This window comes from Dendronephthya gigantea, unplaced genomic scaffold (assembly GCF_004324835.1).
Source record: "Dendronephthya gigantea isolate DGI-Jeju-01 unplaced genomic scaffold, DenGig_1.0 000112F, whole genome shotgun sequence".
In the NCBI taxonomy this organism is placed as follows: domain Eukaryota; kingdom Metazoa; phylum Cnidaria; class Anthozoa; order Malacalcyonacea; family Nephtheidae; genus Dendronephthya; species Dendronephthya gigantea.
In genome coordinates, this window is record NW_021163122.1 from 340,392 (window position 1) to 366,665 (window position 26,274).

At 37.0% G+C, this 26,274-nt stretch overlaps 1 protein-coding gene across 1 annotated transcript in view; it reads left to right on the plus strand.

Moving 5' to 3' along the window:
- The window catches only part of LOC114535172 (von Willebrand factor D and EGF domain-containing protein-like), a 101,739-nt gene that overhangs the window by 36,069 nt on the left and 39,396 nt on the right, over positions 1–26,274 (plus strand). Inside the window, exons 5-10 of the mRNA XM_028556552.1 lie at positions 9,777–10,136; positions 11,745–11,824; positions 15,093–15,156; positions 16,281–16,478; positions 16,915–17,114; positions 25,659–25,855. Coding sequence (XP_028412353.1) covers positions 9,777–10,136; positions 11,745–11,824; positions 15,093–15,156; positions 16,281–16,478; positions 16,915–17,114; positions 25,659–25,855 — 1,099 coding nt within the window. The remainder of the gene's footprint in view (positions 1–9,776; positions 10,137–11,744; positions 11,825–15,092; positions 15,157–16,280; positions 16,479–16,914; positions 17,115–25,658; positions 25,856–26,274) is intronic.

Sequence of the window (26,274 nt, forward strand, 5' to 3'; positions counted from 1 at the left end):
TCACCCATAATAATACCACGGTGAATGCTCACCCATAATAATGCCACGGTGAATGCTTACCCATAATAATACCACGGTTAATGTTCACCCATAATAATACCACGGTGAATGCTTACCCATAATAAAACCACGGTTAATGTTCACCCATAATAATGCCACGGTGAGTGGTTACCCATAATAATACCACGGTTAATGTTCACCCATAATAATACCACGGTGAATGCTTACCCATAATAATACCACGGTTAATGTTCACCCATAATAATGCCACGGTGAATGCTTACCCATAATAATACCACGGTTAATGCTCACCCATAATAATACCACGGTGAATGTTTACCCATAATAATACCACGGTTAATGTTCACCCATAATAATACCACGGTTAATGCTCACCCATATTAATACCACGGTGAAGGCTCACCTATAATAATACCACGGTGAATGCTTACCCATAACAATACCACGGTTAATGTTCGCCCATAATAATACCACGGTGAATGCTCACCCATAATAATACCACGGTGCATGCTTACCCATAATAATACCACGTTTAATGTTCACCCATAATATTACCACGGTGAATGCTTACCCATAATAATACCACGGTAAATGCTCACCCATAATAATACCACGGTGAATGCTCACCCATAATAATACCACGGTGAATGGTTACCCATAATAATACCACGGTGAATGCTTACCCATAATAATACCACGGTGAATGCTCACCCATAATAATACCACGGTGAATGCTTACCCATAATAATACCACGGTGAATGCTTACCCATAATAATACCACGGTGTATACCCACCCAATAGGCATACTATAATTTACGGTAAATGCTCAGCAATCATAATTCCAAGTAAACTTGTGATAATTCCTCCAGTAATATAATGATTCTACGCCGGAATCTTAACTTTGATATAATCAAGGTTTCCCTCCAACAAGAAGGGAATTCAAACAAATGCCATGCCATGGACATGATAAGTTAATTCATAACGAGTTAATTCTAGCCATGCGAGACAAACCCCCGTTCATCCTAACTACATTGACGTGGAATTTCAAACGCAAGAAGACCGCGTCAGCAACCAGAACAGGAATCAAACAAATCCTTAGAGCTTCGAAAGTAGTATCTCAATCGCTTGAAAATCGCATTAGCGTGAAACTCTGAGTAGAGATTTGTAAATGGTATTAAGTAATAAATGAATATTTCTGCTCTGTTACTTTGTTATCATCGAGCACTCTTCATATTAACAACAAAATCGCATTTTATTTATCTATTTTACGCACCTGGTTTCCAATCGTGCACTCTTTGTTGTGAATATTAAAAACTTAATAAACATGCAAAGAATTCCTATCAACTACTCACTCAAGAACATTGGCATTCCATCTAAAGAGTAATTCAGGCGGCGTTTAATTGAAAAAGTCGAAAGTGTGACACAAAGAATGCGTTGGAAAGCATATGTTTTCCTGAAAAAACAACCAGAATCAACATCAAATGACACATTTGGCTTACCATCCAAGGCGTTTGCTCCACCAGTACCACAAATGAAAGCATTCGAGGAAGACTTATTAAAGCTCGCATCAAGTACATTTCTTATAGGAATGTTAACGACCCATTTTTAAATGAGATCAACGAGGATATGAAAAACATTCGGACATCGAACAACGTTCATGCATGTTTTTGCGGATAAATCAACCAATGTTTACACGACCTCCGTCGATAATTACAACAAATTTTTTCAAGACAATGTTACTAAAACTTATAAAATCGCCAACGAGAACGTAACAGATAATATTAAGGAAGAAATACAATCGATATCAAATAAACTTGGTATTAGCAATAGAATCGATATAATGGCACAAATAAATTCGTAGGTAACTTTAAAAGACCACAAGAAAAACTTCCAAATAAATCCAAATTTTCGGCTAATCAACCCTACAAAAACGGAACTCGGCAAAGTAAGCAAAGTAGTTTTAGACAAGATCAATAACAATATCCGCAATAGCATAAAGGTAAACCAATGGAAAAATTAACATTCCGTGATTGAATGGTATAACTCACTCGAGAATAAATCAAATTGTATATTCCTCACATTTGACATCGTCGAGTTTTATCTTTCTATAAGCCAAGAACTTCTCGAAAAAGTAATACGATGGGCTAGGACAATTACAACCATAACGGAAGAACAAGAATCCATCATATACCTCGCCCGCGAATCCCTTCTCTTCCACGGAAGCACTCCATGGGTAAAAAAGAACAATGATTCCATGTTTAACGTCACCATGGGTAGTTTTGATGGTGCAGAGATCTGTGACCTTGTTGGTCTTTATTTGCTCCACGACCTCGCCAAAAAATCCGGTAACAAGTTCGTTGGTTTATATCGTGATGGTGGTTTAGCAATCATACGAAGTAAAAGTGCAAGAATAGCGGATAAGGTGAGAAAAGAAATGCAAGAAATTTTCAAAGATCATGGTCTAAGGATAACTGCAGAAATCGACAATCAAACATCAATAAACATCAATCAATCATCATGCAGTAAACTTTCTAGATATTACCATGAACTTGTCAGATAGTACATATGCACCGTATACGAAACCTAACAATGTACCTTTGTACATGCATCAACTGAAATTCAACCACCCGCATCAAGCAATTGCCCAGATCCATCTGTAATATACATAACTACTATTTATAGATAATTAGGCTTGAACAATAGAATGAGAACTGATTGACAGTTAGAGACAGACAATAATATAGAAAGTGTATGAGAGCGAGAAAAGGTCAGAGCACATGAAAAGTAATATATATAATATAGAGAAACAAAATATACAGTTATACAAATCGGAGCAAGGAGTGAGATCATTATCGTCATTATCGCCATTATCGTCATATTGGCGACGAGAATGGCTGAAGGACAAGCCGAGCCACAAGAAAATATCACAGTAAATACGCAATCGGTTTCACTACAACCATTGCCAGAGTTTAATCCAGACGCCGTTGTGGGCGAAAGCTTAGGCACGCGCTGGAACATTTGGATCCAAGATTTCGAGATGTTCATCCTCGCTAGTGGGATTACGGATGAGAAAAGAAAACGCGCATTGCTATTATATCAAGCTGGCAAACGGGTTCGCGAGATATTTAGACAAATACCTGATACGGGAGACGCAACTGATTACGAAGCCGCGAAAACAAAGCTTCACGAATACTTCCAACCGCAAGAAAATCGCCGATACGCAGTCTACCGCTTTAGACAAGCGAAACAAGAACCGAACGAAACCCTTGATCAATTCCATACACGATTACGGACGTTAGCACAGACTTGCTCTTTCCACAACGCAGATTTTGAAATCGAACAACAAATTATAACGGCTGGGTCATCTACACGGATTCGAAAAAAGGCATTAAGAGACCCAACATATGATCTGAAGTCAATACTCATCGATGGTCGCCGTGCCGAGATGAGTACATTTCAAGCGCGAGACATCGAATCAAAAGACACAAATACAGATCGTGTTAACAAAGTATCATCGAAAACAACATCGAAAACGTGTCACAATTGCGGTGGTACGTATCCTCATGAAGGACAATGCCCAGCTAAAGGTAAAGAATGTCGGAAATGTCAAAAGCTCAACCATTTTGCTCGAGTGTGTCGAGGAAAGATGCAACGTCAGACAAAAGCTTTTCAACATGAAATGAAACCGAAACAGAAATACAAACGACCACTAAATCCACTAAATGAAGTTCAGAGCGAGACGGACAGTTCTGACAACGAATATTTATACACAGTTTCTAATGACAAGACCCCCAAAGTCAATGTGAAAGTATGCGGACGATCGTTCAAAGCTACCGTAGACACAGGCGCAACGATCAATGTCATCGACCGAAGTACATATGAGAAAATACCAGGAATAGAATTAAAGAAAACGAACATAAAAGCGTTTGCGTATACTGCTAGCAAGCCAGTAAAGTTCATTGGCAAGTTTGAGGAAGCTATTGAGACTCGCCGTCGAGTTGCAGTGGCAACTTTTTACGTCGCAGAAACGACAGACAGCGGAAATCTAATATCAGCAACAACGGCAGAGGAACTTGGCCTGGTAAGTTTTCATCTTAACAAAGTAATTGAAACAAAAGATCGTGAACTCCAAAATATTCTAAACAAACATTCAAAAGTTTTCCACGGGTTGGGTAAACTCAAGCAAGAGAAAATCAAATTAAACGTTGATAAAACAACAACACCCCGAGCACAGCCACAACGCCGAATTCCCTATCACATACGTCAGAAGGTAAAAGTATATGGCAAAACACAGGAAGAACATAACACGAACTTGAATAAATGTCTAAAGCGAATCTCCGACAAAGGACTACGCTTGAATCAAGCTAAGTGTAGCTTCTTGAATGACAAACTGCAATTTCTCGGACAAGTATTTTCCAAAGACGGCAGCAAACCTGACATCAAACGTGTAGAAGCTTTAAAGAACGCGCCGGTACCCAAAACCATTTCTGAAGTAAGAAGTCTCCTCGGCATGGCAAACTACAGTGCCAAGTATATTCCGAAATTTGCAACCATCACAGCTCCATTGCGCCAATTAACGAAGAAAAATACACCTTTCGTGTGGACCGACATTCATCAGAACGCATACAACACGTTAACTTCCACCTTAGCCTCAGCATCGTGCATGGCATATTTTGACAAAAATAAAGAGACACTGGTAACGGTTGATGCGAGTCCAGTCGGCATATCAGCAATCCTTTCGCAGAGAAACAAAGAAAAAGACGACGAGAAAGTAGTGGCATATGCGAGTAGAGCATTAACAGAAGTCGAACAAAGATACTCCCAAACAGAGAGAGAGGCGCTGGCTATTATTTGGGGAGTGGAACATTTTCATCTATACCTGTACGGAAACGAATTCGTTCTAATCACAGACCATAAACCACTAGAAGTAATCTACGGCAACAGAAACTCCAAAACATCAGCAAGAATAGAACGTTGGGTGTTACGCTTACAACCTTATGCTTTTCAAGTAAGATACAAGCCAGGAGCTAACAATCCGGCTGATTATCTATCGCGCCACCCAACAGAAAAAAGCTACAAACAGCAGAAAATGACAGAGGAGCATATAAACTTTATTGCTCGCTCCAGTGTTCCGAAAGCACTGACGATAGAGAAAATCGAAGAAGCAACGAACAAGGACAAGACCTTACGAGGAGTTCGGGCAGCTATAAAGCTCAACAAGTGGCACTACGAGGTAGTCAAGCCTTATAAACAAGTAAAAGACGAACTTACTGTGACAACAAAGGGCGTGGTTCTTCGTGGTTCTCGTATAGTGATACCAGAATCGCTACAGCAACGTGCGATTGACATTGCACACGAAACTCATCTTGGCATTACCAAAACGAAATCATTAATCCGAGAAAAGATTTAGTTTCCGAATATTGATAAAATGGTGCAAGCAACAATAGGGAAGTGCATTCCTTGTCAAGCAGTGGGTAAAGCACCACCACAAGAGCCAATATCAACGACAACAATGCCAAAGGGACCATGGGAAATGATACATTTGGATTTCTACGGACCACTTCCTTCAGGAGAATACCTTCTGGTCGCAATTGATCGCTATTCCAGGTATCCCGAAGTGGAAGTAGTACGCTCGACAAAAGCTTCTGCGGTCATACCCAAATTAGATCAAATGTTCGCCCGTCATGGCATCCCAACAACTATCAAGACAGACAATGGACCGCCTTTCAATAGTGCAGAATATAATCGTTATTTGACAGCTCTTGGAATTAAAGATATTCATTCAACACCTAAATGGCCCCAGGGCAATGCAGAAGCGGAAAGATTCATGCAGCCCCTTGGAAAAACGCTACGAACCGCTCACATTGAAAGAAGACCCTGGCAGCAAGAGCTACATCGTTTCTTGTTACAGTACAGGACAACACCACACTCTTCCACGAAAGTTCCACCAGCGGAATTACTATTTAACCGTACAGTGAAAGGAAAGCTTCCAGAATTGAAAAAGCGGAACATTGTTAACAAACACAATATTGCTAAAAAGAATGAAATGGAGAGACAGCGATACAACAAAGAATATGCGAATGAAAAAAGAAACGTAAAAGAGAGTGAAATTAAGATAGGAGACTATGTCTTAGTTCGTCAGGACAAGCAGAACAAATTGACTGCGAATTACAACAACGTTCCATACGTAGTCACACACAGATCGCATTCACAGGTTAAAGCAAGAAGCAAGAACGGACACGTTATCACACGAAATGTGTCGCAGTTTAAACGCATACCAAAGCCAAGGGATGATACGGACAGTGATGACGATAATGAGAAAGAACGTCATCAAAAGAGGAACAATACCATCACACTACCAGCAGCAACAAATGTTGGACATCAAGACCAAATACCGACACGACGATCGAGCCGAGTCAGAGGAAAACCTGATAGATTTGGACATTCAGTATATGATTGAATTATGTTTTGTTAAATGTTAATATTGTTAAAAAAAAAGGGTGATGTAATATACATAACTGCTATTTATAGATAATTAGGCTTGAACAATAGAATGAGAACTGATTGACAGTTAGAGACAGACAATAATATAGAAAGTGTATGAGAGCGAGAAAAGGTCAGAGCACATGAAAAGTAATATATATAATATAGAGAAACAAAATATACAGTTATACAAATCGGAGCAAGGAGTGAGATCATTATACCATCAATAAACGTATATCATCGCTTTCTGTAAACCATTCCGCGCTTGAATCAACCGTTCCTGTTTATAGAAAAGCATTAAACCGCTGTAATCACAAGGAACCATTTACATACCAATCTACAACCAATCCTAATAAAACTGGTACCTCATCTCAAGCCAATACCACCAGGCGACGAAACATTATTTGGTCCAACCCCCCTTTTAGCAAGTCCGTGAAAACTAATGTCGGTAGAACCTTCCTAAATCTTATCGATAAACACTTCCCCTCTCCACACCCTCTTCATAAGATATTCAATAGAAACAACGTAAAGGTCAGTTATTCGTGTATGCATGGAAAACATTAAATCCACCATCTCTAACCACAACCACAAACTGTTGTCAAACACTCCGCAAGCTTTGGATCAGTGCAATTGTCAAAGTGTGAAAAAATGCCCACTCGAAGGAAAATGTTTGTTCAAAAGCATTTTGTACGAAGTTGAAATAACATCGCAGAATAGCAATACAGTAAAAACGTACATAGGAATGACATCAAACACCTTTAAAGAGAGATATGAAAACCACATTAAATCATTGAGGCACCTCCAATATTCATCGGAAACTGAACTATCAAAATATGTGTGGAAGCTAAAGAATGACTGCAAAGAATTTGCTATAAAATGGCCAATAATTAAGCGTGCACAAGGCTATACCCCGGGTGGAAATCGTTGCAACCTCTGTACCGAGGAAAAGATTCAAATTATCAAGTCAAAGTCGGAAAATCTCCTGAACAAACGAAATGAGCTTTTCTCGAAATGCTGTCACAGAAACAAATTCAGCGCGTGGAATTTCAAACGGAAGAAGACCGCGTCAGCAACCAGAACGCGAATCAAACAAACCCATTAGAGCTTAGAATAGTAGTATCTCAATCGCTTGAAAAACGCATTAGCGTGAAACTCTGAGTAGCGATTTGTAAATATTATTAAGTAATAAAATATATATATATATATATATATATAGGAACTGGCAAAATGTGAAATAATTCTCAGACATCCAGAGCTATACCTTAGGGAAATCGCCGATCAATTAGAAAACGCTGACATTCGGTGATAAACGGGCTCTCAGATAAAATAAATGAAGGTATATTTTACTAATAGCCTGTTGTCACATTGTTTATGCCTTGCCAGCCATGGATTTAACGTTCGCAGCGTTTGCATGCGTAATTAAGTGCGACACGTGATGGAAATATGTGGTCACATGTCACAACTATTTGTATATATGTATATATTTTCGGACAACCTTTCCTAGATCCACTATATATATATATATATATATATATATATATATATATATATATATATATATATATATATATATATATATATATGTTCAGATATTTATATATATATTCAGATAGATATATATATATATATATATATATATATATATATGTATATGTATATATATATATATTATATATAATAATTATATATACAGTAGGAGGCAAAAGTTTGAGTCCAGTCGTTGTAGAATTCCAGTATTAAACCCTGGCAGTGTATTCGAGTAAGACATGCGTATTAGTGTTTCAGTACTGTAAACCATATTAATTACACACTGTTTTGGTCCTAATGATCTAAATAACAAAATAAAGTTCTTATTCCTTTACACTGCCCAAGATTGGTGGGAAAAAGGGCAAAGTGATGGTGCACAAGGACAAATAGTTGCATTAAGTATTGAGGGATTCTTTCCTCGTAAGATCGCAGAAAAAGTGAGAATTTAAAAAGGTGGTATGCAACTAACCTTGGAGAGGTTCGAAGAAACTAAATCCTACTCAAGCAAACTTTTAGCTTCTTCCGTCATGCTCGGTTTGGCAATATTGAAAGATATAATAGGATCCTAATTAAAGTAAAGTATCATCCAATTCTTCAAGGACATGGAATTTCATCTGGTACAAGGATGATCGCGTGTGTAACTACATGATAATCCCCATAAACACCTGCACATCTTCTATGTGCCAGAAATCGTTTAGAAGCAAACTCGTTTTGGTGATCTCGTTCTCATGGCTTTCCACCTCAAATTCCAGATCTGAAACCTATCGAGTACTTGTAGGACCGTTTTAACCGGAAAAGGGCGAGGCACAGACCCGCCAGCCAGAATGACTTGAGGCAAGTGGTCAACGAATTCTGGCAAGGTATTAAACGTGCGACATTAAGAAACCTATGGAGTCTATGCCAGCAAGAATAAACGTCATTTCAAGAGCAAAAAAGAGGGACACTAAGCATTGACATGAAATGCATTTTTGCACATTAACATACGTAAAATGAATATCATAACGTCTCATAGTTGTTGTACAGCATGTATTTTTCTGTTTACTCGTGTACTTTTTTGTAGTTCACTTATCGGTAAGGTTTTTTGTAGAATATTAATATATGCTGCTAAAACAATGAAATACAGTCACTGGACTCAAACTTTTGCCTCCTACTGTATATATATATATATATATATATATATATATATATATTCAGCAACCATAAAAAGTCCTTTAACCACGCCAGGTACGAGAAGGAAACTGAACTTTCAAAGTATATTTGGAATTTAAAAAGAAATGATAAGAAGTTTACACTTTCATGGTCCATCACAAAACGCGCGCCAGCATACTCGCCCGGTGCTAAACGATGCAACCTCTGTATTATAGAGAAACTGTGTCTTTTGCAGGGTGACGCAAACAAACTACTGAACAAAAGATCAGAGATTTTCGCCAAGTGCCGCCACCGAGAAAAATTCTGGACAGGAAATTTTAAACGCACGCGCAAACAAGAAAGTCGCACGTCATCAAACTTGCAACGAACTGAAATTTAGTCGCCTGGTTGTATATATATATATATATATTAGGGAAATATTTCCCGATAGAAAGCAACTTAATTGTATCGATTTGTTTCTCAATGTCCAGCAACGCTTTATGGAATCGAGATTGTGGCTCAACTAACATTAACTTAGGAAACATTTCACGATGCAAAACAATAATTGATTTTTTTAAGTCTGATATCTATAATTTAATTTTCCTTTTTTCGACAGGTGCGTCCCAGGACAATTTATCTCCACGAGTGTGAAAGTGATAGAGAAATATTTGTGAGTTTAAGACCTCATCTTCCTATCCGTAATACATCCTACAAATTCGAAATCGGATACGAAGAAAAAAACAAAAACACTTTAGCGAAAATATGCATACGGGGAAGAATATCTGGCGGCAGATGCTTAGCAGAACTTACAGAAAGGCACAAATTCTATTATCCTATGTGGATCAGAATAACTGCGGTTTGCCCTACAGTAGTAACTGGAGAAACGACAAAAGAAGTGATAGTGAAATTTCATAACGACCACTATATCCAGGGAAGTAACACTTTCTGGTCTAGTTACAAATTCCTTCCAATAAAGGTAAATTTATATATATAAATCGTTTGTACTTAGTGTACGCACACATGACAAATTCTCTTAGCTAGGTATATAATGAGAATACATGGCGAACTTTTATGATTTATCAAACGATTTGACCACTATAAAATTGTTGTACTAAAAAGCACGCCATGCATGCGTACTGAAAAATACAGCCAGCATACGTGTTATATAGCACACAACATGATTTTAATGAGTTCACCTTCTGCTGACTGACTGCACACCTTTCTTCACGAAGATGTGCTAATTTATTACACTATTTTAGCTTAGCACACATATTAGGATATCATGCACACGGATTTTATAAAGATAATTTGAATGTACATGAACGCGCTCTAAGTCATTGAATTCGTTCCGAATTTTCCTGCTTTGTTGGACATATATATGGATATATCGTCTACATGTTTTTACAAATACATTCCCAAATTTACGTGCTGAGCGACGGCAACAACGTAAAAGAATGTGAAATTATTCATTGTAATTTACAGTTATAGTGCATGAACAACGAATATAGGCCGTGGGATGAGCATCCAAAAGATGCTTAGAAAACGGATTCCGTTGCACCCCTCGTGGAACTACATAATTTTCACATGAATCAATAGATAAAAATTTACTTAATAGTGTTTCACATCAAATATCACTGCTGTTTCAAAGTAGAAGCTCGATAACTTATTTTATAGGTATTCAAAACAACAGTTTCAATGTTATTAGAACTCAGACACGAATCCAAGCTGTTCGCGATTACATGACTTCATTAGTATACATAAAGAGGATAAATTATATATTGCAGATGCACTTTTGTTTCTACATATGCCCATGCACTTTCACGTGACTAAATCTTTTTGTAGAGCATAAATGTAAATCACACTAGTGGTGTCTTTTGACAATCAAACCGTCCCTATACAAATTTTAGCTGCCCTTTTTACTAACCTAAAGTGCCCCTGGAAGCTGGTGTCCCCCCAAATCTTTGGATGTTTCTTACGACCCTATGTATACACGTCAGTAACCCCTCGCCAATTTAAACCAAACAACATACTAAACAGGACTAAACGTGAAATGATATTATTCGAGTATATTAATTTATGCAGCGAATTTGCAGTCGAGTTTAAGTCCATATACAAGGATAAGGTAAGGGGGATCAATATGAAATTCGCTGCATAAATACTAGAATAATATCATTTCACGTTTAGTCCTGTTTAGTATGTTGTTTGATTTAAATTGGCGAGGGGTTACTGACGTGTATACATAGGGTCGTAAGAAGCATCCAAAGATTTGGGGGGACACCAGCTTCCAGGGGCACTTTAGGTTAGTAAAAAGGGCAGCTAAAATTTGTATAGGGATGGTTTGATTGCCAAAAGACACCACTAGTGTGGTTTACATTAATTTTATGCTCTACAAAAAGATTCGGTCACGTGAAAGTGGGCATATGTAGAAACAAAAGGGCACCTTCGATTTTAAAATAGTGCGTGCCTCCTCTGCCTGTGTCCTACACCACTGTGTATGCATGTATTTCTAGTTTAAAATTTGAAGTAAACATGAACTTTCGTAAAGATTTGTTGCTCCGACTAAGAGCTCTTAATTTCATTCCAGGTAACAATGGCTTCAAGAAACACAAAATTTTGTAAATCTTTAACGGATCCTAATATTGAAACATTCGATCGTGACGGATGGTATTATTTGTCTGTTCCTTCTTATCAAATAAGAGCTATATAAGAATAGATGATAGGGAGTTACATCACAATAGTATAGTTTATATAGTTTAGGTGGAAACCTGGGCGGCTGGGCGCATGGGCTTCAACAATGTATAATATGCATTGCTAAGTTTTTGTTTATTGAACATGCCTTATCGTTTTCTTTTAAAATACAAAGTTTTTAACACATAAATTACATCTTTTTATCCTCTCTTGTATGAAAACGCAATGACCATGTTAGGTTGAAATCTTGGTTGTTGCGTTGAAAGCGCTTAAATATAGAAAAAAAATAACAATACTCGAAGTGAAATGGCCACAAGTAATATTCAGCTAATGCCTGCGTTTGAACCACACGTAGATTCGAAAAATACAAGCGCTAGATGGACCAGATGGCTCGAAAGATCTAATACATATTTGATTGCTGTAGATATTAAGGAAGATTCGCTAAACGTGCATTATTATTGTACCAGGCAGGACCAGTATATATAGTTTACGAAAGATTTAAAACTATGGAAGAAATGGAAAGTGAAGATTTCAAATCGGTAAAAGCTTTAACAGAGTACTTCAAGCCTGACAAAAACGTGGTATATCAAACATATGTTTCCGACAAGCGACACAACACAAAGTCAAAGTTGAAACCACAGGCGAATTTTATATTCTCGCATCAGCTAGAGGACTGGCTGGGTACTGTGATTTTGTAAGTCCGGGTTTTAAAATAGACATGCAATTTCTAATGGTACGTCGTCAAGATTAGGGAAAATAGCTTTACTTAAATGCAACAGCAACGACTGACATGCACCCTGTACAAAAAGTATAAAGAAAATGGGCGAGCGGATCTTCTTCCTAATAAAATATGGTCTTCTTCCTAAAAATCCGATATCTATAATTCATCGATGGTGCAGGGTATTTTTCCCCAATAGACACATATCGCTTCAATTCCAAAAATATCACCTCCTAGATCAATTGACGATGACCTCAGACCCATTTTTCTAACTGCGCGCATAGCAAAACTAATGGAAAGCTTTATATTCAATTTCCTGTTTTTGGAAGTCGAAAACGAATTGGACAAGAAGCAATTTGCTCTTCCTAAAAAATCTACTATTGACGCATTAGTGTACTTGCTCCTTCTTATTCATATAGTAGTCTTGGCAAGGAAAATTGTTCAGCTAGATTGTTTTTTGCTGATTTTAGAAAAGGTTTCGACCTGGTTGACCATAACGTTATCATCGCTGAACTCACGAGTCTAAACGTCCACCCAGTTATATTACGTTGAATTAAAGCCTTTTCAACAGATAGAGAGCAATGTGTGAAGCTTGGTAGTGTAACGTCATCATGGAAGAGAGTTAATGGTGGTCTCCCTCAAGGCACTAAACTTGGCCCTCCTCTCTTCGCAATTTTGGTTAATTCGCTTCTCGAAGACTGGTCTGGTCTTATTAAATACGTGGATGATATGCTAAGGCTGTGGAGATTATTCCTCGTTGCTCCACTGGCATTGACTTTATCATTGGTTGTGAATGACATTTCTGATTATGCTGGAAAAAGACGAATGGAATTAAATCCCAAAAAATGTAAAGAGATGCTCGTGTCTTTCTTGAAGTATGACTTACATTCTAAATCCCCTCCGTTGCACGTCGCTGGAACGGTGGTTGAAAGAGTATCCACGTTTAAATTGCTTGGTGTAATATTATCTGCCGACTTAGCGTGGGGTTCTCACGTCGATTATGTCCTTAAGAAGACGAATTCTCGATTTTACGCTTTAAGGAAGTTAAAGAGAGCTGGTGTTAGTCAGCAAGTTCTTATCCATGTATACGTTTCGTTTATTCGTTCTAGGTTGAATATGCATCGCCTGTTTGGTCAAATTTGTCTCAGGGCCTTTCCAATTTGATAGAGTCGATCCAGAAACGGGCCTTACGGATAATATACTTCCTTTTGTCTTTGAAGACGCCTTGAAGTTATCAGGTTTAGAACATTCACATATTAGAAGATCTAATCATTGGAAGGAATTTGCTAAACGAATACGAACACAATCACGTTATAATCCGCTTGAACGAATTTTCAGCCATGATTTTAATACTCCCAGTGATCAAAATTATAACTTAAGTTTGACAATGTTCCTAAGACTTTTGCAAACACTGATCGTTGTAGAAGTGTCATTACTTTTTAAATATTATTAGTTATGTTATATGTATTAATTGTAGTTATTTATACCATGTAATTCAGTTTCAGCTGCCAAACGGATTATTAAACCAATTATATATTATGAACGAAGATTATACGTATAAGTACGCAACGGTGGGGGCAAACGCCAAAAACGAATCGTCTGAATTGATAACCTTGTGTATAATTTAAGCATCAAAATTAAGTTTCGTGACGACAAATTCGTGACGATGTAAAATTAGTTAGGCAACCTCAAAGAAGAATACCATATCACATGAGAAAAGATGCCCGGAGATAAAAAAAAATACAAGAAGACATAATTGAGAAAGTCATTGATCAGCCGATCTCATGGATTTCGCTAATCTTGGTTACGCCAGAAAAGGATGGAGCTATACGAATTTGTGTAGACATGCGGGAGGCAAACCAGAGCACTGAAAGAGAATGACGCGTCATGCCAGCACTAAACCGAAGTCAACGGGGCAAAGTACTTTTCAAAAATAAATCTGAAACAAGCATATCACCAAATATAGAGCTTCATCCCGAAAGTCATTTTATTACAACATTCTCAACAAACGAATGATTATTTCAGTATAAATGACTAAATTACGCGACCATACACGTTCTCTTCACGCACGTTCTCAGTAATTCCGGTCAACAGGAATTGCACCATGTGGACCACTTTTCAATAGCCCAAAAAGGTGATATTTTATCTCAAATAAGAAAGTGCTCAACCAACATGCGGTAGCAAAGAGAAACTTGGAAAAGTAGAAACAAGAAAATAAAGAGTACTATAACCTAATTACTATGCTATTTACTCACGTCGCGAGGCAATACCACTGCTTGATTGCGAGCTTGCATGTAAATATAACAGCGGTAAAATACGCAAAATTTTGCACACTTATTAGAACTTGGCATGGAAAGTGAGAATTATATAAAATAATTCATTTTAACCTTGGTTGTTCTGATGTCCGACCTCCGGTTAAGGGACAGAGGGTGAAAACAAAATGTTTGAACATTTGAATGCGCATTTGCGCTGTTAACTTTGCGAACTGTCTTTGTTATCACAATCTTATTGATTTTTTTCATTTAGGTATTATAATCCTTACAAGGAAGGAACATTCCGTCTTTATCGTAACAGATTATCCGGAACAGAGGTAAATGTTGTAATTTAACAAGTAGATGATTGCCCAGGCTGACGAAAAACAAGCAAAATTCGCCTAACACTAATTTGAATGCTCCGGCAATTGGACTATAGAACCAAAGAAGACATCAGCCTCAACCAGCAAATTTTGAGTAAACCACAACTTTTAAAGGAACTCTTTGCTCGCTACCAGCAGATAATTTAACAAAATACTACGGTTAAACAAAATTAGTTAAGCATAGGGATGGTAACATGATATTTAGAAAATTTATGTGGGTTAGGGGGTTTGGAGGGTACGTGGTATGTGAGAAAAGAAGTATGGAAATATTTTTCTGGAAGCGGAAGTACTGTAGTCATAGCAACTCTCAACGGCCGTATCTTTTCAAAGATTCAAAGTTTACCCTCATATTTTTGTGAAAAAAGTTGCAAAAATACGAAAGATTCTTACCTTTTTCTGAAAAGATACTATAGAAAAATAATCCGGAGCCAGCTCCGTTTTCGCGAACCCGGAGCCACGGACCCGGAGTTGATATCCTGTCATGGGAGCTCTGGTTTCGAGAAATTTCGCAGTTTTTTAACAAAAATTCTAACAGCCAAAAGTTGCATCCATCAATATGACGTCATTATCGTTGTTATGGTAGCAATTGCGATTTAATATGGCTGACATCTTATCTAATCAAGCATTTTACGCGAAAACATTTTTAGTTACCCCCATATTGTATATTTATTTATGTAATCTAATTTAGAATATTTCTTTAAAGATAACAAAAAAATTGAAGGAATTTAATCACTTTTTCCCCTAAAAATTTTGCCTCAACAGAACTTTTTGAATTTCCCATTTTTCCTTAAGGAAACGTAACCGAACTTGCTTTTTAAAACTCAAAAGTGATAAATGTCATATTTATGGACAATTTCTGAGAATATAAGTTAATGCTGGTTTATGTCTAAATCACAATTTTGCCATATTTCTAACATTGCATTAGGTCAGGAATTAGAGTGAAAATCATAAACAACTCAAATTCAAGCGAGGAACAGTTCAGAAAAATGTGTAAACTATTGGTCGTCCTGCAGGAATTAAGTCTACGATTTTGCGATGCCGTGCAATGCTCTAAGACCATTGAATCTTCTTCCATTTAGGTACAAGCAAGACTAGATAGCTGTTGCAACTGTGGTGTCGCTATTAAAGAGGGATATTATTTTAAAATTGTGGAATTGTGTTCAAGTCTTCATCAAGCGCTGCCTAATATACGATCTTCACACCATCCAGATATGCCGAAAAATGGATTTTATGTTGAAAGAACATCAACAGAATTTACTATAGGTCAAGAAATTATCGTAAGTTTAGCTATGTACGATCAGAGTATATTTCACCATTGTGATAAATTGTAGTTTGCACCAAATGCTGGATTGCACGTGCAATAATAGCTATGTAACTATGTCAAAATGTAATGAGGGTATTTAGTTGCAATATATTATATTATTCTAGTACTAAAAATTTGTCTCCGATGGTAAGGTTGATTTGCCACACCCGTCTAAGTGATTATTGCATTTCATCTTAAAACCTAAGAACTTGAATACATGCTGGCGTTATGTGATTATGTAGTGCCCAGGTGTTTAGAGTGCACAAATAAATTTGATGATTATGAATTTTTCGTACGACTTATAGCCTCATAAAGGAACGAAACTTACGTTAATAATTGTTCCCTATTGCCTTAGACTATATGTGCGTTAAATTATATAGTTTAACCACAGTTGTTTATTTGATTTTAAGGTGCATATGCCTTCTGGAATAACCGTCTCTATTACACGAAGATGGTGGTCTATAGATATAATAATAAAGGCTCCTGAACCTTATGCGAAGAGGCCTGGGGACAAGCACAGGCATAGCGAAGGACTGTGTGGAAACTTCAATGGAGACCCAGATGATGATTACGAAGGGTTGACTATGCCAGAATTTGTTGAGACACACAGGTAAAATACTAATTTACAATTCCGGGTGTAAAGTCTAATTGCACATAGGTATTTTTCAGTGAACTCTAATAAAACCTGGAAGGCTAACTCAGGGGGGATTTAAACCGTGCTTTGAGGTAATGCCAGTCCTTTTTAGTGCATTTTTTCAAAACATATAGCACACATTTTGACTAAATTTCTTCCTATACCTTTATTTGCATTTATATTTTTTACCCGTATTTGCTTAAAAGTCTAGATATGAACCAAAAAATAAGTCTAAATATGAAATAACCTTTTAAATTAAGCGTGTTCAAGAGCACTCGCACATCAACGCTCCATTTCAACTATTTATTTTTCTAACGAAATCTCCACAATTTATAACTACGAAATTGTCGAACGATTCTAACTCACTTTTTATGTTGTTTTTTCTGTTTTTAAGGCGTTGCCAAGTTATATGTTCGCATTCATTAGTATTACCCTAATTAAAACCATTAAGCAAAGTTAATTTCCCTAAATGTTCCATACGTCCAACTACAGGTGCGGATCTAGGATTTTTCATACCTTAGTCAAAATTTTATGACGTCATTTATGACGTCACGTATGGCGTCACGCATGACTCATTTACTAGCATATTAAGAAGTTCGATTTTTTAAATGATAGTCTTCAGACTACCAGCTGAACTGCTTCGCCCCATATTAGGGCTCATCAGCTTGCCTAGGATACACTTTTAAAAATATACGCTAATAATTGTTTTTGAGATGACATTGAGGGGAGAATCCACTTATTCCCAAAGTATTCCTTAGTCCCTACTTTGAGTAGTCCCAACTTTTAGTATTATTGTTACTTACTAGTACTAGGACCGAAGCTGAAGCAGGAGAAGTAAAATCAAAATCACGCTAGATCAATTACAAAGTCAACATGATGATGTATATTCACTCATAATTTTCATATGAACGTATTTATACATGTGATATACATCAGGAATACGGAATAATAATAAGTAACTAAAAGTGAACATGCTAAGTTTGTGTCTTTCATATCATATTTAAGTTATATATTCATATATAGCAACCTTTGACCCGGCCAGCGCAGACATATGTAAATTTATATTTGAATACTTAAAAGACTAGCCATTCTTGTCGTTGTACGACAAGCATTTCGCCGATTTGAGATCTAAAAACACAGTTATATAGAAGCGTAGCATGGAATAAACAAAATATAGTTAGCTTATTGCAGTACAAGCCTTTTTTTGCCATTACGAGCGTGCTTCGGCACATATAACTCCACACAAACATTTGAGCTTAGCCTTGAGCGTGTCGCCTTCATAAATACAAAGATCGAACGTCGCATAAATATCGCGTCATTTAGACACTCTAAATCGTTCGAATGGCTCGTACAAATCACTACAACACGATGAAGACATTGTAAAATAACACAATAACAAAACGAACGCGAAAAAGCAGAAGCTAACTTCGAAATTTAATCCTTCGATGCTCATTGCGATTGAAATTTGAAAAGGCATGTTTCCACTGTTTGCCTAGTCTTTGCCTAACATGACTAACACAGGCATGCTTACGAAGCACTGTGATTGGTTCCTAGCGCTCTTCTAAATAATGCGCAAATTCTTCGTCAGAGATAAAAGAAAAAAGCGGGTTTTTTTCCTTTTTCAGAGTTATTGGAATTTCGCAACAAGACTAGATCATTGTAGTTCAATATAAAATACATATATAACGCAGGAGGCGTGAAAATTAGACAGAAATGTCAGTGGCGTAGCCAGCCTCACGATTTAGTCATCCTATGCAAATTTTATGTTATTAACATTATTCATTTCTTTACAAATTCATTGTTTTCACAGTCAATGAACACTAAAATATTAGCATAGCATGACTAAATTGTCGGGCTGGCTACGCTACTGAGAAATGTACAAAATAAGTAGCCACTGAAAATAAAAAAAAATGATACTGTCAAAGTTAAGTAATGTTGTTGTCAACCCCTTGCCTTTTTATACCAGAGTGACAGATTTCGCCAATATACTTTGATAAATGTTGTTGATTTAGTATGAAGAAGTCCAAATGGTATTAATTTTGTATTTGAGAACAAATATTGCATGAAAAAATTGCTCAATTTGTTTTATACCACAGGTAAGTTCACAAAAGTCACAAAATTACATAACCAATTTCAAAATTTTTTTTGTATACACGTGTACTAATAATACATAAATATATCTTTAAAAATTAAGTTTCCCCTTAGAAAATAAAAAGAATTTGGAAAAATGGGAACAGATAGTTAGAAGAAAGAGAAAGGATGGTGAATACTGGAGAGCAACAAAACACAGTTTTCTTTGCAGTAAGCATTTTGAAATCAACGATTATATACCGCCTCAAATCTGAACAGGTTCATGCAAAAAAAATTCCTTTCAATTTTTAAAATTGAAATGTTTGTCAACAATATATCAAAGGAAGCAACACGCCAATCCCAAATGCCAGAAAATAACTTACGTGCCGGAAGAAAGAGAGGTCAACTATCCCAAGAAGAACCATGGCATAAAAAAATTCTTCAACTTATACTTTTACTCTTCGAACAATATAACCATTATGAAACCCATCACTCATACGAAAGTGGTCGAGTTTCGTAGATTATGAACCAGGTTTAATCGACAATCCAACTTTGAAAGCCGAAGAAAACAAAAAAGATCGCTCCTTGGTGTTAGATGCTATGTCCATTATAGAAAACAAACACTTTTGGTTCCTAAAGAGCAGTATTCAAGATTTGTCAACTATGACGCCAAAGCACCGGAGGATCCAAACATGATTGCAACAGAGCACTTTCTCTTTTAGTTGGAACACGAACCAGATGAAAATGCCCAGTTGGATATTTTTATATCGGCAAAATGAATGCGTCAGTTCAAACAAAACTGGTTAGGATGGCTCTTAAGATGGCAGCTGATGTAGCATTACGAGTATGGACACTAACATCCAACAGTAGCGTAGCCAGCCTGACGATTTAATCATTCTATGCAAATTTTATGTTATCATTATTCATTTCTTTAGAAATTCATTGTTTTCACAGTCAATGTACACCAAAATATTAGCATGGCATGACTAAATTGGCTTACATCTGACATCCGATGATACATCCGTCAATATTAGCACATTTGAACAATTGGGCAGCATGTAGTACCAAATAAAAATCCATGGCCACCAAGCTAAAGCACCTTTAGACCTTTGTTACATGTTAAATCTTGCCAGAAATGCTTTGGGAGGTATTGGGTAATTCTTTGATAACAATGATAGTAAAAACCAATGTGTATACTTCCATGACTTACATAATCTTCAGGAAGCTAAAGGTCTGAAGTTAGGTAACAAGTTTTCATCACAACATCTAAAATATGAGAAACATAAAATGAACGTCAGTTTAGCAGCACAAACATCAAGTTCTTCTGTAGCAAATGCCATATAATTCATGGATTTTGTAATGCAGATGCGACATCTATTGCAACATCTATTGCACAACATCTATTGGACAACATCTATTGGACAACATCCATTGGATATTGCAACATTTATTGGACAAGGGTACAAGGACATGTGGACCTGTCCTCATATCTTCAGCAGAATATCTCCTGTCCCTATACTACCATTCTACTATAGTAAAAAGTTCCTCCCCACCGACAAGAGAAAGGCATTTGTAATTGGTTTTGTTGCGACCATAAAATCAACTATCGAAATGGCGAGTAAAATGTTTTCAATTACTGAAAATCCAAGTTTCTTCTTATAAATATTCACAAGACTATGTAGGGTTATTGTTCTTATGCATGAGATTCACAGGCGAATGGAAATGTCGAATAACAACCGAATCAGCTTGCAACTTAAATATGCATTGAGGAAGAGACTGTTCAGAAATGCTGTCAAGCTTCCAAACATGCCAACTGAATTGAATTTTCCCAAACAATAATTCCAATCTTTCACCAAAGAAAATACAATTCCCTTCTGATTTAAAGAGAAGAATGAAGCCAAAGATGGCGACAATTTCACCCCTACAGAACAAATGCTAGATGAGCATTTGGAGCAAAGAGGGGATTCCGAGTTTATTTCTTCTACATTGGTGGGTTTGTGGTTAGGAAAATAATGAAATATGTTACCTGCACAGCTTGTACAAGCTACCTTACTTCCAGTTTCAGCATTCCAACACTAGAACATGATTACTGTGGCTCAAAATCAGCAAGAAATCCATCTGATCCGCGTGCTTCAGCCGTGACACAGTTTATAAACCGGGGTGGTTTGATCAATTAATCGAAATCAGTCTTCACCATTCTCAAATACAGGTTTTCAAAGCCATTGTCAACCAGGATTGGAAATAGATAAGTTACGTTCAAGCGACGAAATACACATGCAGTAATAGATCTGAGAAGTGTGCCTTCACTTCATAGAAGAGGATTGTTGTCACTATCTTCGCTGACCATGAGCCCGGAATGAATGGAATTCTTGATAATCACAGAGTGAAGAGCTGTGAAGTTAATCAAATACACGGGTGACAGATATTTTACGCTTCGACTCTTCGCATACGGCACTCGGCTTTCCGAGTTGGTGATACAAGAAGGAAAGCCTCACGAAAGATTCCAATTAACAAAGTTAATTTTATTCAAAAATCAGTGAAGAAACAGCAGAAAATATTTGTACTTGAACGGATAGTTATGCTTAATATACGAAGCACAAAACACAAGCTATATAAATTTCTTTTCAAACGCGCACATCTTGTTATGCGATGGAGCAACGAGCACGATAACATATATCACGGGGGGGGGAATAATTTTCACGGGAGTTTGGCTTCTTCCATACATGAGGCAAATCTTAGGGGCTAGCCTTCCTGGTTTTATCAGAGTTCACTGGATAGGTATGACATATTTGTGGGTCTTTTGAGTTTTTATTTAAAGTTACTAGTAGATAATTGTCGGATAACAAGTTAGAAACCAAACCTGCAGAACTAAACTGATGTTCTTAGGCTCCTGGTACAATAGCGAAAATAAAATTCGTACTAAACTAGAAATACATGCATGCAGCAACCCCTCGCCATTTAAAACGAAGCAAAATATTTCGTGCGCTACCCAGTCCCAGACCTAACTTTCTACTCTAGTATTATGAAATAAGTCAAATAACTCGTGCAAATTTTTCGGAAACAAAGACAGTCGTAAACGTGAACAGAAATCACCTGTTTGTCTGCCATTACGTTGCAGTTTAAGTGAGTTTTAAACTTTTCTATAGCTAAACCTTCAAAACATCAAAACAGCACAAATAATTATTATAACCATACAAGCACTAAACGTCGAATGTTGTTTTTCGATTATTTATTTTATTCAATAATTTTAGCGACTATATAAGCTGCAAAGTGATATATTTGTTTTATGAAAACTCTGAAGTACACTTTTCAGAACTCTTTTTAAAGTTTAAGCGATGATGTAAAGCCTTAAACGGTCAGTTAGCTCCTTGTAAAACGACATACCAAGCTCGTATTTGTCAAAAAAAACAATGCATTCTTACAGCAAACACTGAATAAGCAAAATATAGACACCTACCACTTTAAAGATTATAATCTACGAGTCGTTCCTATTTCACCAACTGTTTCTGTGCTGTGATGATCTTTAAATCTTTTATTATTGTTTTTATATTTGACTCCATGATTTCATATTATATTTTTAAAAAATAGTTTGCAAAATGACGGTTAAAATGCTGACGCTATCATGCATGCTCTCTTTTTGTCTTAGCCAATCAGCAAGTCGTAGACGACCGTTCTTTCTTCGTTCAAATTTCGCGCATGCGCATAACTACCATGACCATTGAACGTCCATGACACAGAGCATACAGAGGTTTGACTGCCGTTAATTTTGCGTACCCCTGGCTTAGCCAGTGCGCTCAAGAGAGGCCTTCTCCCCCCGGGAAAGCATGCATATGGCTTGAACACATGTATGGAATATAAACAGCCAAGACAGAACTATCTGGAAAAATCGTATTTTTCACAAAAACGTTGCTCAATTTTTTTCTCAAAACCAGATTTTTTTAGTTCTTATCCTTTAGAAAAGTATAGAAGTGTGAGCGATCTGTTTATTTATATAGCGATGGCTATTTATAATGTTCGGGGGGGATAGGGCCTCTCTTATAGGAGCGCACTGGCTAACAACATGGCCGCTAGGAACGCATAATTAATGCAAGGTCAAACCTCTGTATGCTCTGTGTCCATGACATTTGGGCAACTTTGGATTCCGCTATGTTCTCCCGGGTCCCGGGTGTAATTCCTAATCTCCGGGCGGAATTAGTACCCTCGCACGGCGCTCCGCGCCGGCTCGGGGATTAGCATCTTACCAGGTAAATCTACACTATAATTATTGTATCTGTGAAAGGGTTGACGGATGGATAGGAGTTTTAGAATAAACGAAACCTCCCGTTTCTAATGTGACCTTCCATCCGGTTGTAGTTTGAAAAGACAGCGTTTTATTACTGACTGGCTAACTATACAACTGTGAAAAAGTAATCTTTATAAGACAAGAAATTTCGAGTTTGCGGACGATTACCATAATCACCAGAAATTGGGCACAAAATTGCTGTCTGCGCTAATTTGCATTTAATCCATACATATATAATGATTGTGAAATTTCACATGTGACGTGAGCAGGCTGTCAAACAACGAAAATTTGATATATGACTTTGTAGAAGGTTTATATAATTGATTTTTGTCGTTAGATCTAGGTTAGATTTACGTCAGATCGAATATATGTAAAATTCAATGAATCAAAACAAGTGAACAGAGCATTGGTGAAACTTTGCGACTTACTTCAAGTAGGCTTCAAGCCATGACCCCCAAGTGCCATGACGGATAATTTGTTTTACACCAAAACTTTCGTTGACACCAATATAGCTGCTCACGATCTCCTCATCCCTAATTAAAATGTTCTGATCGCGAACTCCTGGAAGGTCTGACGGCTCTTATTCTCCAAGTCACCGTAAAAAAGTCAAACCAAGCTTTCCTTCGTATTTTACCCCGGGCGGTGTATTATATTTCACCTAATTATATAGAATTCAAAGAAATATTCTTGCACCATTAATGTCATATACATGAAGGCCTAATTTTAATCAATATCTTTGCTTATCCGCGATATAATATTTTAACACTCCTTGTTTTCTATAACATATATATACATATATTGCAACGCATAAGCGTAGGTTCGATTCATGACCGATAGTTGACTAATTCTTCTCAACTGATCCCCTCTTAAATTGAGTTGGGTATGTTTCCACTCGAAATTAAGCCCCTTAAAAAAACGTCAGAGTTTACTGGAGTTGACACATGTGTTTTTGGAGAATAAGCATTGTAGCTATTTTAGCATTTTATTTTCAATTTTTACGGTTTGCTTATATTTTTGAACGACTGATATTATTTTCTATCCAGGGTTAATAATTTTCGAATAATTTTCTATCCATGCAGTGGTGCGTTGAGCGTGAGTGCATGAGGCTATTGTATCACTTAAAAGCCAAATTTTGCGACAAACTCCCGACAGATTTTATAGGATTCTACTAGAAATACATGCATGCAGCAACCCCTCGCCATTTCAAACGAAGCAAAATATTTCCTGAGCTAGCCAGACCTAACGTTCAATATTATGAAATGTCCTAAATGTAAAGCCGATAGCTGATGTTTCAAATATTTCGAAAACAAACACAGTCGTAAAGGTGAAGTGAAATCACCCGTTTTCCTGCTGCTTTCCGTTGCATTAAGTTATAGACCCTCACAGTTTAAGTGAGAGTTATGCTTCATTATAGCTAAACCTTCAAAACATCAAAACAGCCCAAATAATATAAATAACCAAGCAGTGAACGTCGAATGTTGTTTTTCGATTATTAAATTCGTGCAGTGATTGCAGTCGACTATATATAAACCTTTAAAGTGATATTTGTTATATTAAAACTCCGAATCACACTTTTAAGGACTCTTTTGGAAGATAAAACGATGATGTAAAGCCTTAAATAGTCGGTCACGTCTTCGCAAAACCGAGCAAAACGACATACTGTACAAAGGTCATAAAATGTATTCGTACAGCAAACACGAAATAAACCTCGAAATAAACAAAATAGACTCCTACCATTTCAAGGATTATAATCGAGTTGTTCCTTTTCACCGCTAATTCCTCCAGTTCTGATAATATTTTAAACTCTTCCCAGTGTTTTATCTGTTTTTTGATTCCACATTTCATATTTTGCTTTCGAAACATTTTTTTGAAAAATAGTTTGCAAAATGACAGTTAAATTGCTGACGTTTTTCACTGAAACACGAACGTTTCGTCTTAGCCAATCAGGAAGTTGCTGATTACCATGCAGTCTACACTCATTCGCATTTCGAGCATGCGCACAAGTACCATGACCATTGAACGTCCATGACATTTGGGCAACTTTGGATTCCGCTATGTTCTCCCGGGTCCCGGGTGTAATTCCTAATCTCCGGGCGGAATTAGTACCCTCGCACGGTGCTCCGCACCAGCTCGGGGATAAATTTTAAATTTGATTTTTTTTCTATTAGAATTCAACCTGGATCAAATGAGGATATATTCGCGTATACGGGAAATGAAGCCGAAGAAAAGGATATGTATGAAAAATGCCTAAATGAGCAAATATGTGTTTGCAGACATGGAGCCAATGTGGGTTGTGATAACCCGGCAACAGTTAATGAGTGTTCTCCACCGGAACAGAATTCGGCGATTCAAAACCTACATGGAGGTAAGAAAAATAATGAACCAGAGTATCTTGAAAACAAAATGTCAGGTGATTTTCCAATTGCCGCGTCCCATCAGAAGAAATGTCATTTTTAGCATATTTGATTTATGGTAAGCACGTATAGGATGTGGTACTACTTATAACTACAAGAAGCGGTTGCTAAATGCAAATCCGCTATAGTACTGTCAACGATCGTTAATCATGAAGCATTTTTATACCTACCATGATCACTGGAATAAAAGAAATTGGGCCGTAATTATTCAATTCGTCCCTTCCACTTTGTTTGAAAACTGGAGTAACTTTGGCACATATCCAATCTTCTGGAAATATACCAATTGTTAGAGAAGCAATAAATATGTTAGTAATAGAATTTGGGATAAGATTGGCACATTCTCGAATTAAAATGGCTGATAACTTGTCAA